This window comes from Notolepis coatsorum (assembly GCF_963971535.1).
Source record: "Notolepis coatsorum genome assembly, chromosome: 4".
NCBI lineage: Eukaryota > Metazoa > Chordata > Actinopteri > Aulopiformes > Paralepididae > Notolepis > Notolepis coatsorum.
Genome location: NC_140168.1, coordinates 27,407,014 through 27,425,031, shown reverse-complemented (window position 1 = coordinate 27,425,031; position 18,018 = coordinate 27,407,014). Strand labels below are relative to the sequence as shown.

Genomic DNA, 18,018 nt, shown 5'->3' with positions numbered 1-18,018 from the left:
AAAGAAGTTTTTCCTAAATCATGAATTCTAATTAATCGATTAATCGCCCAGCCCTACAAGGAGGACATGTGATAATCAGACGTGCAACTCGCCAACGTCTCCTGTGTCTCGGAGCTCTGCGAACCGCAGCTCTAGCGAACCGAGCTCTAGCGAACCGCAGACGATTATTTCTTCAACTTTGGGCCTATATACTAAGTGCCGAGATGCGGCTGAGCTCTCGAGACGGAGAACCCGTTGGTGAGTTGTGTCTGATTATCACACATCCTCCTCACAACAGAACCGTCGATATCAACGAATGGTTTCTTTAAGTTAAAATAAAAATAAAATAACTATATTAAAGTATTCATGTCACCAGCTGACAACATTCTCAAGACATCTGCCACCCTCCTTCTCTCTCTCTCTCTCTCTCTCTCTCTCTCTCTCTCTCTCTCTCTCTCTCTCTCTCTCTCTCTCTCTTTCTCTCTCTCTCTCTCTCTCTCTCTCTCTCTCTCTCTCTCTCTCTCTCTCTCTCTCTCTCTCTCTCTCTCTCTCTCTCTCTCTCTCTCTCTCTCTCTCTCTCGTTGGCATTGAGTGAATCAGCAGGAACTGAAAAAAAACACCTTTGAAGGCGATAATGTAATCAAGCGTCGTGGTGTCTCCATCTTCTTGTTCCATCCTTCGCTGTTAAGAAACGTTTACATAATGTAACATAAAAATGTTAAAGAAGATAAGTCACATGATGTGTGTTTGTCCCAGATGCAGACACAGACCAGGCATACAGAGCTCTACATGATGTGTGTTCGTCCCAGATGCAGACACAGACCAGGCATACAGAGCACTCTACATGTCGTTACTGATTGATCTCTGATGCGCCGCAGGGCGTTTGACTGCGCTTGACTTTAAGGAGCCGAGCCACGCATGCCGATAATCCGCAGATCTTTGACCTTTAAGTCAAAGAGTCGGGAGGAGGAGGACTCACCGGCCTGCCGTAATTGAGAAGGAAAGGATACTTGTGGAGAGACCTACTGTAGTGCGGAGGTATTGATAAAACGTCGACCCCCGGAAATTAGAAGTGTCTAACGGTTTCTAACGGAGTGCTGCTCTTCTCCGCGTGACGGGGCTAAATCTGATGTGGCGGCGGCTCGCAACGTGCCGGAGCCACAGCGGCTGCTCCTTGTTGTCTTTGGCGTCACGAGCAGGACGGAACGAGGAACGAGCAGGACGGAATGAGGCACGAGCAGGACGGAATGAGGCACGAGCAGGACGGAATGAGGCACGAGCAGGAACGGAATGAATGGGTATAGTTATAGGCCTCATGAAATAACATTTTTATTAGATTAGATTAAAATGTATTGTCATCATCATCATCATCATCATCATCATCATCATCATCATTATATACAGCACAAGTACAGTACAACTAAAAATATAAAAAAAAATTGAATGTATATACATACCAGAATGTAGATCCCGGACCGTATTTTATTCTTTATTCTATTTTATATTATTATTCCTTATTTTAGTCCTATTGACTACCTAAATGTTTATTGTTTATTGTGGAATAACTGTATCTCCCCACCACCCCAATTGTAATTACCCCCTCCTTGGCCCATTGTCCCCCAATAACCAAGTTCTGTCTAACCCTGTCTAACGTTAACCCCCCCCCCCCCTTCACCACCCCGAAACCCCCCACAGAACAGGCCAACCACAACACTCACATGTCCAGTCCAACTACCCCAAGACAATGGACACACTTCTCACTTCTCCTGTATATAATGTAACCAATATCAACGATCTCTAGAGCTCAGTCTGGACACACTCGGCCACTGTTCACTCTGAGTCATCTGCTGTAACTCTTTGATTTACCTGAACCTATTTTGGTGTATTAAACCCATGTTTATCAAGCCTTTATCCCCCCCCCACATACCCAACCTCCTCCAATGTACAGTTTCTACGTCAAATGTATATACTAACGCTAATGGCACGCATACCAGAGGCTAACTGCCTAAGAAAACAGGCACAGAGGCACTGAAAGAGGATTTTAACCCATCTAATGAACACACTGGACTAGACAAATATCAAGATGTATCCATCAGTGGACCAATTGCATGCTTTTGCAGAGGACAAGAAGCATTCAGTCGACTCCTTCAGACATTAAGCACCCCCCACAGCCCAAATGGAATGATAAAAAAATAAAAATAAAAACAAAATTATACTTTTTTTTCAAATTTTTCTTTTTTTCATAGTCGACTAATTAGTCGACTATCGGCTAATTTCGGCCAATCAAAGTCGACTAACCAAATCCTTAGTCGGGGACAGCCCTTACTACAGTTATAGATATAGTAAAGGACTATGTGCATGTAAGTACAGACAGGTGTGGATAGGATAGATACGTATATATGGTATACAGCATTATTGTACATGCTATCATACAGAGCTATGGGCTATATGCAGGTGTATGTAGTACATAGAGGGGTTATATGCAGGTATATTCAGACAAATATGGATACATATATGTGGTAAATGTATATATGCGGTATACAGTATACAGCACTGTTGTACAGTACATGCTGTCATACAGAGTATATGGGTAGACTAGTATGAGGTTGGTAGTTTTTTACGATTACTATGATTACAGTGAAAGCAGTAGGTAGGTATAAATTGAGTATAGGCACCAGAGTTAGATGTTTCTGTTATTTGATCACATATGTCTTGCACTGACTTATATGCCAGTATCTGTCCCAACAATGACAAAAAAGGAGTTTTGCAGGTATTCTTATTGGTATTTTAGAGTTAGTAAATTCCTGGAAAACGATAAATAAAAACGTTTTTAAAAATAAAAACATATTGTAACTAAGCTAGCACTCGGCCTCTTTAACTAAATTGAACAAATGTTCAATGTTAGCTTGCTAGCTAACGTTACTAATGTTGCATAATGTTGATAATGTACATTGCTGACATTCGCTTGCTAGCTAATGGATCGACCGTAATGCGCATTTAGCGCTATTGGCTACTGTAAGCGCTAATCCATGTCCATGACAAGTCCCTCCCTAGCTTCCGGTTTTGACATTACATTAACTAGGGATGTCCGATATTATCGGCCAACCGATATTATCGGCCGATATCGGCAGTAAAATGTGATATCGGAAAATATCGGTATCGGTTTAAAAAAAATTAAAAACAATAACAATATTTGTTATATATATCCAGTGAAATTATTAGTTACCTGAAATTATTCAGTTTTTTGGACGGGGAAACCCTGCATATATCGGTATTGGTTGATATCGGTTGATATCGGTATCGGAAATTAAGAGTTGGACAATATCGGAATATCGGTATCGGTAAAAAAGCCAATATCGAGCATCCCTAACATTAACCCTTTCACTGCCATACTACCAAACGGTTAACCCTGTCACTGCGACAATACACAGAAGGTTAACCCTTGTACTGCCACACAACAGCCGGCAACCGTTGGTTGTGTGATAGTAAAGGGTTAACCTTCTGTCGTGTGGCAGTGAAAGGGTTAAAGGAACACGCCAACATCATGGGAAATTAGCTTACCGTCTTCTCCAGAGTCAGACAAGAAGACGGATACCAATTTCCTCTCGTTCAGTAGAAAGCTATCCGGCTGCAAGATAGCCTAGCTTAGCGGATATATACGGACCACTAGCCTAGCTTAAAACTGGTCCGTATCCGCTTCCCTTCATTTGTGCTAAGCTAGGCTAGCTTGCAGAGGGAATTGGAATCTAACTGACACTAGAGAGGACGGTAAGCGCATTTCCCATACTGTTGGCGTGTTCCTTATAGCCTCTGGAGTATTTTTACAAGTGAGAATGAAGTGAAAGATTGGAACAGCTTGCCAGTCGTGAGCACATGTTTGTGGCGCTTTATGACTTCCTTGTTACTGTGATTTCTTTTACTCCCCTGGTATTCAAATTTAAGCACACTCTCTACAGGAGAGCCCAGCTTATTCTTTTACCCCTGTGCACAATGTGAGTTGTGGTTAAGTTAAATAATTTTTATGACATGTAAATGTATATTTATTTAGAAGGGGTCCCCACCCTGGAACATAGCCCAGCAATTTAGCATGGTGTGAAATCAAATTATTTAGTAGCCTGTCAGGTCTTGTCATATAGGGTACACAGCCAAAATATTCTCTCTCTCTCCTTCCCAACGGCTGGTGTCAAGAATATCATAGTGTCGTGACACCCGTGGCAGATGCGCGGTGGCACCTCTGCTGCGACGGCTGATTGGAAGCATCGCACTGTAAGCAAGAACAGCTGGCCTCACTCGGCTGAAAAGGAGGCTACATTGACCAAGTTGCTTAAACGCGAGGAAAATGCATTGTTTGGTTTTTCCGCAGGGTTTGTGTTGGATTGATGAAGCTCATACTGGGCTTGACTTTGGGCGTCGCCGTGTGACGTCTTGTTAAGCCACTGCGGTGCTCTCGAACCTGCGCTGTGTAACTTTTGCAGGAGGAAATGCTTAGCGGGAAAGAAAGAAAAAAAAACGCCTCTTTGGTCCAAATCACAGAGTTTGGGCCGAGCTGGGCTGAAGCAGAGGAATTGCCCGTACGAGCTCTTCTGGTCTGGGACTTACCTGTGCCGTCAAATCCATAAAAAAGGCTACGATCTCATTTCAAGAGCGTAAAGTGTGAATGACACAAATGTAAAACAGTCGCCCCCGAAGTTACCTCGCTGGAAGGAATTGCTGAAATTGTCTTTTTGTTGTTGTTGTTGTTGTTGTTATTGCCCTATTCTCTCTCATCCTCCACGTTTAACCACGGTCCCGGTTACCTACCGGCAACAGGCTGCCAATCTCCCACATTGCCAGACTTCCAATATATCTCTCGCTTTGTCTCCGGTGGATTGTGTCGGTTTGTTTCTTTACGGACGATTTAGCGTCGGGAGGGAGGGGGGGGGGGGGGGGGTGGAGGGGGAACAAACAGTGTGTAGTCGATGTCTAACGTCACTTCCACTGAATGGCATCATTACCACGTCTGTCACCCTTCCCCCCGGGCCGTCCTTCTGTGTGTCGACGCGGCGCGCTCAGACGGAGCCCTCGGACGGCACCTTCGGCTCTTTAATCCAGGGGAGACGAGCAGGCGCCTCTCCTGTCACCCGACCCGGCTTGACTGACGGGCAGAGGAGAGAGGACCCAGCTGCTGACGCGCGGTGGCAGGCCGATATGATGAATTGCCCCGCGTCCCCTGAACGATAGGACTTGTTACTGAGCGTTTCCGAGGCGGGTTCGCTCCCGCCGGCGCCTCACCGGGGACAAGAGATAAATAAATAGATAGATATACAAAAAAAAACTCCACTATGCAAGATCCATCCCTCGTGGATCTCTGTGCGTGCGTGGAACTCTAAGTTTGAGAGAGAAGGAGAGGGTGAAGGAAATTGCCTTGTGAAGCAGATGTAGACACAATGATTGTAGTCACTATACAGTCTGCTTTTCTTTTTCAGTCTGTTTTTTCTTTTTACATCCAAGGGTGTTCGGTCATGAAAGACACGTTCCAGTATCATGTATGTGACGTATCGGCGGCACTGTGTGTGTCTGGGGTTGTAACGTTGCGTCATCTCCATGTTCTTTCCTTACGTCAGTCGCTTCCAGTTGTCTACTGATTACAGTGATGTTGAGTGATGCTGCGTATTATGCTCATACTTGTACTACTATATTTACACAAATAGTGAATGACTGCCAGCTGGGTAACCTGTTATTTTCTCTCTTCACAGCTCAGATGACTACTATGAATACGGAGGTGTAAGCGGGGAGACGTATGATTCCTATGGTGAGTTGTTTTTCTACAGATTATCTGATTGATAATGTAAACCTCTATAATGCAGATGCAGAGGCACAATGGGTCTCATTCTCCAAGGATTTAGGACAAAAAGGGCTTTCTCTTGGGGCCATTTGAGACTTTTTCGGGACGATTTTGGGATTCACCAACCGTCCCAATAAAACATATATAATTAATATTATATTATAATATATTGTGGGTGGCTAGGTGGTGCAGTGGGCAAGGCGCTCACCACCAATGCAGGAGACGCTGGGTTCGAGCCCAGCTCTCCGCATTGCTATCAGCTTGGCTGGTCGTTCATACTAATACAATTGGCAGTATTAGGGGGTGGGAGCTGATGGGTGGGGATCGGACGTTGTGGACAGCGACTCCTACAGGTCGGTTGGTGCGCCTGCGCAGCAGAATCAGGAAGCGACGGGGGCGGCGTGCCCTCCAAAACGCAGACCCCCGACGCTGAGAGATCGCGCCGCGCAGGTGAAAAGATGCGACTGCTGCTTCCTCGAGTACCGGAGGGGACACGTTATGTAAGGCTTAGTCCACATTGCAGCCGGCTTGCAGGGTTCATGTCTTGCCCGAAAAGGTCTCAAATGGCCCTAAGAGAAAGCCCTTTTTGTCGTAAGTCCGTTGGAGAATGAGACCCATCTTTTTTAAGTAATAATCTTGAAAATTTTCATATACATAATATCTATTTTTCCACTCTCTATCGCCAACTGATATAACACGGTAGTGATTCTACAGTACCTCTATACCCAGTTCATGAATGCTTTTACGTTTGCTGTTCGATGCTGTTCTAAACAATGGTGTCTGGCAGGACATTCACAGGGAAATTGTCCGTCTCACAGGAAGTGATGTGTTCAACGTCATTAGCAGCAACGGCCGTTTCTTTGGAATGAATAGAAGACTAACTCAGTAGTTGGCATGAATTTTCCGAAGCAAGTCAATACAGTGCAAAAACGCAACAGCAATTATCGCTTATCACCAGTAGATGTTGCCAAAACAAACAAAAAATTATTAACCGTTATATAATCAGACATGAATTCATGACTTGTAAGTAAAAAGTAGCCCTTGCCTTTGTAAGATAGGTGAACATTTCTGAAACATTAATATGAACTACTGCTATCACTGCACAGTAGCAATAACTTATTTTTACTTGTTTTGCATTGGAGGTGATTCATGAGCTATGCGATAGCTCCACTAAGCTTGACTTGGTACATGTACCTCACTGTGTCATTAAGCCCCCATATGGCTCTTAAATATAATAACAATGTGTTTCTTAACAAGGTAGCACAACTTAAACAAACAATATTGTATTTCATGCTGGTGTACTACTGTACTGTAATGAGAATGTGTTGAGGGAATCTCTTCTGAGTCTCATAAGACTTGCTTCAAAGTGCTCACAAAGTAATTTGCTTAGAGATTGGTTACATTTGTTCTGTTGGTAAACACTGGGTAAAACACATACAGTATTCAATGTGACATCTAGTATTTGATCACTCTGGGCTGTGTTAAGGCACAGGTTTGGACACGCACAAATCCCATAGTGTTGCATTGGGTCTGGATCTGCCAAACCACCTGGCCGGCTCACATTGTGATCGGAATCAGTATCCTGTAGTCTGATGCATTCACCACCTCTGATGTATTAACCCTTGTGTGGTGTTTGCGTTTTTGTTACTCCGGTGGACCCACAACATGAATGGGATTTTAAAACAATGGAACCATAACAGTTTATGTAAAAATTAAGGCTGTCAAATATATCGCGTTAATATCGCGTTAACTCCCGATTCTATTAATGCCACTAATTTTTTTAACTCAAGATTAACTAAAAAAAATTTTTTTTTTTTTTTTTTTTTTACTAGACTTCACTCAGGTGTATTATTGATGCTCTCATTGATACTATGTTTGTTTCTGAAGTGTGTGTGAGTGTGTGTGTGTGTGTGTGTGTGTGTGTGTGTGTGTGTGTGAGATATAGAGAGAGAGGGGGGTGAGAGAGATGAGGAAGGGGCAAAAGAGAAAAAGAGCTGGGAGAGTGTGTGTGTGAGGGAGAGAGGGGGGTGTGTGATTAATCAGCCCTTGTGTGTGTGAATGTAACAAGTTCCTAACGTTTTCTTTCCCCTATTATTTCATGCACACTTTATTCATTGTTTTAAATTATTATTTTCTTTTAAGTTATTTTGTGCATCACTCTGTTTTGAATTTGATGCAAATTTGCAATGCATGAGGGTCATCCTTTTGTGTTAAATGGCTGCACAAAGCAAGCATTTGTTGACTCGCATGTTGATAAGAGTATTAAAACTTGGAACTTGAAAAAGATCTGTTTAAGGTAAAAAAAAAATTAAAATAAAAATGCGATTAATTTGCGATTAATCGCGAGTTAACTATGGACAATCATGCGATTAATCGAGTTAAATATTTTAATCGTTTGACAGCACTAGTAAAAATGCTTAACAGATGTTTTTCATTTCATTTCAAACCTTTATTTATACTCGTGAAAGCACTGAGGTTTCCCTCATTTACAGTGATGACGAGTTAACAAAGGACACAAATATCATAACAGTTATTAATTACAATGAATTACAATTACTACAATGATGGATTAAAAACAATTACATGATTCAGTACATAGGTCAAGTGCAATGCCTTTAAACTCCATGAATGACGGGAATGCTCCGAGCTTTAGAGTCTGTTGCAGGGTATTCCATGTGTATGGAGCATTGTAGGAAAAGGCAGACTTTCCAAGCTCAGACCGAACTCGAGGCACCCTGAGCACAAGCCGATCATTCGAACGAGATTGGTAGGTGACAGCACTCCAGACCAACAAAGATGTAATATAAGGTGGAAGTTTGCCAATAATTGCTTTGTAGATAAAAAGATACCCATGATAACTACGTCGCAACGAGAGAGATGGCCAGCCTACCCTCTCATACAAAAGACAATGGTGAGTATCATATTTGTCACCCGTAATAAATCTTATGGCGGAGTGGTAGGCAGAATCCAAAGGCCTTAATGTAGACACAGACGCATGCCTGTAAATGACATCACCATAGTCCAATATTGACAAAAAAACATCCTGTACAAATCTTTTCCTACAGAACATAGGAAAACAAGCGTTGGTACCGCGAGGCACAGTCACGATGGACTCCAAGTGTTGTGAAGTGACTGTGGCGAGTAGCGGTACTGTGAGTTAAACTCAGTCTCCCTTAAAAGACACATAGACACGTTGCAAAGCAGTGAATTCACCTCTTGGTATAGTGGTCTGTGCTGTCGCCCGTGGTGCGGCAGACCCGGGTTCGAAACATCCTCGGGGCATCGAAGTAAAAAAGGTGACGATATCACAACCATTACATATATATTAATCATTAATGGACACATTAATGAAACAAGGTGGAGGCTCCAGTGAAGATACACAGTGAAGCTGTTTGCTTCATATTTACCTTGTTTTCACCTGTAATGTCCACAGTGTCCAGTAGTCCCAAACACCACATATGTAATATAAATGATGTGTGTGTCCTCTTAATGAGAATGTTTCATTTTATACTGTATGTTCTTCACAGAAGATTTGCCAAGGCCAAGGAATCTCGGGTTGAAAAAATTATTAATTGTATCATTTCTCTTTTAGATTGATTGAAAATGGGTCACCGCACAAGGGTGAATGACAAAATTATTACATTTATTGTGTAATCCAAATTTTTTCCTTCACTGTGGTGCTGAAAAGTGGATCAATCCATGGCACATACATCGTCTTACTTGAATAGGCTTATAAGTTAGTTTACAAGCTATAATATAACATGTGTTGTCATAATAATCAATAATCAATCTAATAATAATAATCAATCTAATATTGCAGAAGAGCAAACAAGGCCAATATCATCGAGACTAGACCTTGTTGTGGTGTGTTGTATCAATGAGACACGGACAACAGTACATCTTTAGCCTGCAGGCATATTTGCTGACGTTTTTCCAAAACCCCCTACGGATCTCCATGAATATGGGAAGCCCCGAGGGACATACTACAATCTCCCCTTCCCAGAAACAGCAATGGAACAATTATGCTTGCAACATGGGATAGCAAGATAATTACACAGTTTAAACATATTACATATTACCCTTCCCTGGAGCAGTAATGTTTTGCTTGAAACATGGGATAGCAACAAAAGTATACAAACATGTCAAACGGTCCATCTGAAGGTGTACTCTAGGTCACATGGTCTTCTAGCCACCCTGGGGCCTTCACCTCCCTCCTCGGGTGGCCCTCCCTCCACAGCCTGTGGACGGGCTTGTACTTCCGAGAGAGGCCAGAGGTGTGTTGTGTTTCCCCACTCCTCTCCTGAGCCTGTCTCAACTACATCACAGCGGGGAGTGCCTGCTTTTCTCAGCAACCGTGGCTGGTTCTTTTGTGTTTGTGATCCAGACACCGCTGACCTGCTTTCAGCTCCGGCGGCTCAGTGGCTCTGCGTCTGTGATTAAAGTCCACTGTTTGTGTTTGTTTCAGCCGTCTGTCCTTGTCTGCAACGGCCTCGCTGTTAGGCCATTGCGGTTTCAGTTAAGAGGGTGAGACTGGCGACGGCTGAACGCAGCCTCCTGCCCATCAAGAGTTTGGCGCGTGGCGGCCCGTGATGTGGCGGTGGTGTGACTCGTGGGTCACAGTGTTTTTCCTCAACATGCCCGTGACTGTTTTCACAGCCCTCTCTGCTTCACCATGGCTCTGTGGGCTGCTTGTCTACATGCGTGAAGTCACAGTATGTGGCAGACGAGGAGAAGGATCCTGTGTGCTCTGTTTCAGATAGGCTTTGAGAGATGGACAGCCCCAAGACCAAAGGATGACGCTTCAGCTGACACCGTTGTTTTGGCTCGCAGTCCGTACTGAGCCAACACTCTCTCTGATGCCAGCTCACCTTTGGAGTTTTGTCAAAGGCTGCATGTTGCATGTAACCCCACGACCATTCATTGTCCCTTGGCAGCAGTTCTCTCAGTGGTTTGGTAGTGTCAGCAAACCAAGGGATACACTTTGCTATATATGTGGCCATTCCCAAGAAGCGCCTAACATCCTCTGTGGTCTGGGGGATGGGCAGGTCTGTGATGGCTATTATTTTCTCAGGGTGAGGCTCGATGCCTGCTGCACTGACCTCATGTTCCACAAACAGGACCTCGGTCTGCGCAAAGCTGTACTTTTCATTCAGCCTCCTGGAGGCGTGTCAGGACCATGGTGAGCCACTCATCGTTTTCCCTGCATATAAGGACATCCCGTTAAAGGAGGTGCCAACGGTCTCTACTCTGCGCTTAGGGCCGTATTTGCCAGAAACCGGAAACCAGAAACCAGACTTTCTAAAGACCTGTGAACAATTCAACCGAGCTAATGATTGGTCTACTGAGGGTAAATCAGTATATCCCTCTCTCTGCACACCCCCTCATTGAGTTTGGTATGGTTGACAGATTATTATCTTCTTACCATTGGCTTTTGGGACCATCACTATTCCTGTGTTCCACTCAGTGGGTGCATATATCTCTTCCATTCTTTCCAATTCTTCCTGTACTTTGATAGTTAAGGGGATATGATAATCCCCTTCTAGCCTCCCTAGGCCAGTAAACACCTTTGGAAATGTATTTTTGAAGACCTCCCCATGACCCCAGCAGTGGTCTCTTCTTATTGGGGGCATGCAGTCTTTTCTGTGTGTGAAGTAAAGGGCCATCTCTTCTATAACTATACAATCTAGTAGGAATTGCTGTCACTGTTTGATGTCTTGAGTACCAGCCGGCATTGTTTACCTCCACCTCACCCATGAAAAGGCTGTCTTGTTTCAGACAAACACTGTCCTGGTGGAGCTGTTCTTCCCCTGTCATCTTGTGCACAGTCTGCTTAGATCTACAGACGACAGCGAAGTGTCCTCGTCTGACATCTCCTGCAATCGGCATCCTTAGCCGGGTAGTCTTTCCAACTATGAGATCTCCCACATTTACGGCACATTCCCAATGGTCCCGTCATGTTCTGTACCTGTTTTGGTCTTTGTTCTGCATTCCATTCCTGTTTACGAGTAGAAAGCGCATGCATTTTCTCGCTGGGCTCGCTCTGTGTGTAGCTTCCTCCATCGTGCAGCATCACCTCATCTTGTTTTTTACGGTTTCACTTTGTCTGACCAAGTTTATAGCTTTATACAAAACCCTGCATCTAGCTGTAGCTTTTCAAGTTGGTAGACATCTCCTATGCCGACCACAATGAGATTACGGTTCAATTAGTCTCAGAGTCCCGAACTTGCAAGTCTTCCGCCAGTTTGTTGACTGCTGTGACAAAGCTGTCGGAACTTTCTTCTAGCTCTTGCTCACATTATGCTCTCCGATGAAATGTTTGTAAAAAATGTCTTTAACGTTCTTGTAGAGTAGCATTTCATCTTCCGATAACTGCAACGCATTTAATACATCCTCAGCCTCATCTCCCATAAAACATGTCAATGTGGAATGCCTCCTCATTTGTTTTCAAACAGTATGCAACTCGATATCGTCCGATGCTAGTTAGCTAGCTTGATCCGTCGCGCTGATTTACAACCTACAAACTGCGTAACTTTAGCGTAACTTTACTGATATTCTAACTTTGAATGCTGAGTTGTTTTTAACATGTTAACCACTTCTGACACTATGTGGTATGTTGTATTAGTGAGACGTGGACAACAGTACATCTTTAGCCTGCAGTCATATTTACTAAGGTTTTTCCAAAACCTCCTACGGATACCCGTGAGTCTCCTATATAGTACGAGAAGCCCCAAAAGACATACTACATAAATAAAATAAAGAGCATCAATCTGGACATTATAGCTTAAGTAAGACCACGATAAAGGAAACATCAATATGGGTTAAATATTTTGTTCATATTAAAACAAAGGTATAATGTTAATCTTGTATTTGTAGCACAAGATATAGACTACATTGTAGCAGGTGATCTACTGATCCACTGACCTTTTCAAATCGGCGGTGCAAAAATAATCGTAGATGAAAGGCGAAGGCACTTCCGTGGAAAATTGATCATGATTTATATTATAGGCCTACTTTATTATCATCACTATGATGGGATTCTATACTGGGTCTGCAATGGCATTTTAACCTGGGTCAGTAGTGTAAAGAGGGTATTAAATTAAATATTGCCAAAGCATTTCATAGCCTAGTCCTCCACTCCAGCAACACTCATGACTGATGGGATTAGACAAGTGAAAAGGCATCAACATGCTCATGATGACACATTGCTTGGATAATACATTTTCATACAGTTAATATTAGGGATGCTCGATATTGGCTTTTTTACCGATACCGATATACCGATATTAATATTAATATTAATGCAAAAAATTAAGGTAAAACCTCAATGTCATTTTTTTTATATAAAATAAATGTTTCAACCTACCAGTAGTGCCAGTAGCTGATTAAGAAGTTGTACTCTGCCTTCTGAAGATCTGAATACACAAATCATTCTCCACAGATTCAGAATATAATATGTGTTAATGTGGATTCATGTTTACCGAGCTAAAGTATAAGCGCAGAGATTAATGTCTACCCTTAACGGACGAGACAAGGCTGCCGAAGACCAGAGTGGGTGGTGACTTAGTATTGTAATTACGAGGCATTTACACATACTGTTTAGAATATTACAAAAGTAATCTCGCACATTCGTTTTGCCATTGCTCTTTGTTGTGCACTAATGGCAGTGGTGTTGTTACTGTGTATAATAGTGCAAAATTGTTGTCGGTATCATTTGACGCTTGCCTGAGTATGTTAACACGTCTCCCGTTTTGGTAAAACCCCGGAGAAAACAAAGGCAGCAGTGGTTTCACCTTGAAAGACAAAACACACTGGAGAGGGAAAATTATCACTTTGAGTCAATCAAGGGAAAGACATTTTAATGTTTGCGATTTATTATGTTTGCGAAAGTAACTCAATTTGATTACACTGCTCACTTGCTCGTATTATTTTCAGAGTTAATTATATTGCCTATATTTATGTCTTCTACTATTACCCTGCCCGTACCTGTACCTCCCCTCCCCCCTCCCCCATGCTGCTATAACGCCCACATTTCCCCTCAGTGATCAATAAAGGAATATCTTATCTTATCTAAAACAATATATCTAGTATGATATGTTACTCCCCACAAAAAGTAATATTGCACAATAACCTAGGCTAGCGTGTCGATTGAATCCCCCAACATCTCTGGCCACAAACAAACTCAACAGGAGCCAGACACACAATGGACAGTTCAAAGGAAAGCCACACAGATAAACAGGGTTGATGTAGATCCTTGTTTTTCAGAACACAAGGTTACCTTGGTCCATTTTCTTTTAAAGCCACTGTCAGTGAAAGGGTGACAGGTTTAATTAAGGAGTATTGGTTATGGGGTGCCAACAGAGAGGCTGTCACTGAGAAAACACACACACGCGCCTTTGTGAACCTCAGCTCTGGGGACGAGCCTCCGCTGGCCGGAGATCAGACAAAGGCTGCCATCGATGCAGGCACTTGCACATTGACAGCAACGGCGGGTGAAACGAGGGCTGATCTGAGCTAATGGTAATGGTGACCTTTTTGCTGGGAGCCACTAAACAGGCCCTTTTCAAGTCGCTATTTGATCCTCTGATTCAATTATCTGAGATGTATCCGTGCAGGTGAAAGGCAGGGCCCGGGACTCTGTGTCTGAGTCCCTCTGCTTGTACTTACAGGCTTGTAAAGGTACTTTTGTTGTTAGATAAGCCACATCGATAGCCAGACGTTTAAAGTTTGCGATGCATTGCTTTCACGAAGCCATCTTACTATAGTGCACTGAAAGACACGGTACTATGCGTGTGTAATTTATACAGTTTATTATATAGTTATACTGCACATATATAGGCAACATCAGGATTATGACTTCTACAATGTGTTAGCAGGGTCATGGACTGTTTTTAACTGTTCTTCTTTTACTTATTTTATTCCAGAATGTCTGTTTGTAAGTGCAAATAACAATAAACAATAAACAATATACTGGAGGATTCATGGCAGTCCATCACATAGCCATGCCAAGGGTCCACTTCAACGACTGTAAAGTCCACTGAACATGCTTCTATAAACGGCTGCATTTATATAGGGCTTTTATCCAAAGTGCTTTACAATTACAGTAGTTCCTCACACTTTACTCATTCACTCACACATTCACACCGACGGCGGAGGCGACCATGCAAGGTGCCAATGACAGGCACGAATGACAGTGTAGTGGTAGAAGGATATTGCACAAGTTCTACAATCCTACTTGCCCATTAGTGTGCTGTTAGAGGCTGGGATTGTATCACCACCACCACCACCACCACCACAACAACAACAACAACAACAACAACAACAACAACAACATGGCCATTTCAGCATAGAACTCCAAATTGAAAGAAAACACATTCCTACTCAAATGTGCATTCTTGAATGGTCATTTTGCATGTATGCCTTAACATGGCTGATGAAGATTATTTTTGATGTTGTTGTGCAGCAGAGGTGTGGTTTGTTGCTGGTGTATTACCACGACAGAGGCCATTATACAATGGGGAGGGACCTTTCTGGCCCAGTTCTGACTATTTCCGCTCGGTGTGGTCATGTGGTCTACAGCCAATCACAGCCTTTTTTCCCTCGCTGAACAAAAGAAGAAGAGCTGTACCAGATATTAGAAACACCACCTGATGCTAGCTTTTCCATAGCTTTATCATTTGTATTTTTATTTTTATTTATTTTTAATTATCTTGTGATATTTGGTCAGTTTTCCATGAAAGAAATACGGATAGCTCCTTTAACCCTTTCAGGCATACTAATATAATAATAATATTTTGAGAGCTAAACATTGTAAAAGGTGACGTCACGGTTACGGGGCCATTGAAAGCCATGGATTTGCAATTCAGAGAAAACGTTCAAACTTCATCATGTTTCGCTTCTCGGCAAAGAGAAGCCTGCACATCTTGCACACGAAAGAGCTCTCCGTTCGTCTTTGTCTTTGCAGGTGATATTTATCGTGGTCCAGTTGTCGTTTAATTGTCGAATGTTTTTCCTCCAGCTTCGTTGGGGCGCACCGTGATTTCTAGTTCTACCCTCAACCGGGCCTTTTAAACACCACCTTGGATAGACCTCTGGTGTGGCCAAATAGTTTGAGGGTTTTATATCAACTTAACATGTCTTTAGCCTTTCTACCGCCTGATCCTTTTTTGTTTCCTCTTTCGATCAGGTCAGGAAGAGTGGGCAAATAATCGCAGCAAGGCACCGCCAGCGAGGACAACCAAGGGAGTGTACAGAGAGCAGCCGTACACCAGATATTGAACTGTTTATACCACCTACACCCTGAGTCCCTGTGGCTGTTTCAACTCTAGTAATGGATTTTTTTATGGACGCTCCCACCTTTTTAGCGTTGAAATGAAAAGTAATCCAGCTAATAACACAGAAGACATGGTGACAGGAAAGACAATGAATCAATGAAACTTATTCTCAAAACGGCGCCCCCCCCCTGATTTACAAAACGTATCCCCAACTGGACTAAGGGCCCTTTCTCACTCACTCATTCTGTCCGTACCGGTCGCGTACCGCCCTCATTCCGGGTCAGAGTGCGAACCCCCCCCCCCCCCCGCCTCTCCCCCCTCTAGTTTGTGTACACACTGCAGTCTTGGTTCGCTTCGGGTTCTGTTTACGGTTTGCCTTTTGAGCGTTTACGCTTGCCGTAGGCGATGATGTCACGTTCGAAAATGTAAACAGGAATGTCTTAACACGACTGCGGACTCTGGATGCTGATAACAAATTGCCAATAAATATGAAGTTATATTTGAACCTCTGTTGTCAAGCCTTGTCAATATAACCCACCCCATTTTATCACGAATGGATGGTGTTGTAGAGTCCGCTTTTGAGCGTTTTAACGATAGCGCTAAGCTAACGGCTAAACGCTAGTTAGCTTAGCCTTTACTAGTAACATTGCTGCATCGATTATATGCATTATATTGAATGTCATTGATCTACTGGTCGACCACGGCCGACTGGTTGGGCACCACTGGTCTAATAGAAATAAATGCATTCGAACAAGAAAGTATAGTATACAGCAATGGCTAACGGCTAACGCTAGATAGCTAGCCTGTTCAGAAGCTAACATTATCCCATCGCTTGTGGCAATTATATTGCATGTCATTGATCTACTGGTCGACCACGGCCGACTGGTTGGGCACCACTGGTCTAATAGAAATAAATGCATTCAAACAATGTATAGACATAGCAATGGCAAACAAAATTGCCAGGCCTAACCGCCCCCACTAGTGCGCACCTGAGACCACCTATTTCACCGGCCCCGGTTCAGCGCCCCCGGGGACGAATCAGCGGGGGGCGGGGACGGGGGACAGCGTTCTCACTCAGACAGACACACCCTTTTCTGATGCGAGCCGGGTCTGATTCGACACAGAGCAGTGAGTGAGAAAGGGCCCTAAGTGTCTTGACACCTTAGGTGATCTATCCAATCCTCTTAGCCCCGAAATCTACCGGACATTAGTAAACATAAATTTCTCTCTTGGCTATGTGATGGTAAAGAATAGCATGTTATCAACATATTTTACTTGATTGGTGAATCACTAGATTGTTGATAAGATGTTGATACACTGTATGGTCTCTACATAGCTGTCAGAGCAACTTAATTTATTACCCTCTATTCTTTGAAACATTGCGTGGGGTGGTCACTTTACAATGTAGTAGATTAGTTATAGCAAAGTGCAGTATTGTAGATATCTCTGAGGGGTGATTGGTGAATTGTGTCCCTTGTAAATTATACCTTTACGATATGAAAAGAGCAAAATCATACTGTATACATTATTGTATTGTTGTCTTTTTTTCCCTCCTTTTGTAAGATAATAGTTCTTTAGTGTTGACTTAAAGGGCTTATAAAAGCATGGTGTGGAATTATTGTGGACAATGTCAGCTGTTTTATTCTCCCCTTAAAGCCGATGTAGTCGTGTTTATGTTTACTAATACATCCCCTTTAATACCGTACATCTTAAATAGCCTGCCATATTTTCTGTATACAAAAATATCCATAGCAAAACCGGTCCAGGAGCTTTTGTTGAATTTGTGTGATTCTTTTTTAGAGGGTCTAAATAAGTTATTTCAATCCCTTCCCCCCCCCCCCCCTTTTCATTCCTCAGTTAAAAACGATATCACTTTGTAAGAATAATACGTTGCAGATACATCATGTAGAATGGATAAGGGTCCCATCTACTACATGAGGTTGT

General features: G+C 43.0%; 1 protein-coding gene across 1 annotated transcript in view; it reads left to right on the top strand.

Moving 5' to 3' along the window:
- khdrbs3 (KH domain containing, RNA binding, signal transduction associated 3) overlaps positions 1-16,078 on the top strand; it is a gene marked incomplete at its 3' end in the record, with an annotated part of 234,070 nt that extends 217,992 nt beyond the window's left edge. Inside the window, exons 8-9 of the mRNA XM_084312684.1 lie at positions 5,715-5,770; positions 15,987-16,078. Of these exons, the coding sequence (XP_084168810.1) occupies positions 5,715-5,770; positions 15,987-16,078 (148 nt within the window). The remainder of the gene's footprint in view (positions 1-5,714; positions 5,771-15,986) is intronic.
- Between the last annotated feature and the right edge of the window lie 1,940 nt (positions 16,079-18,018).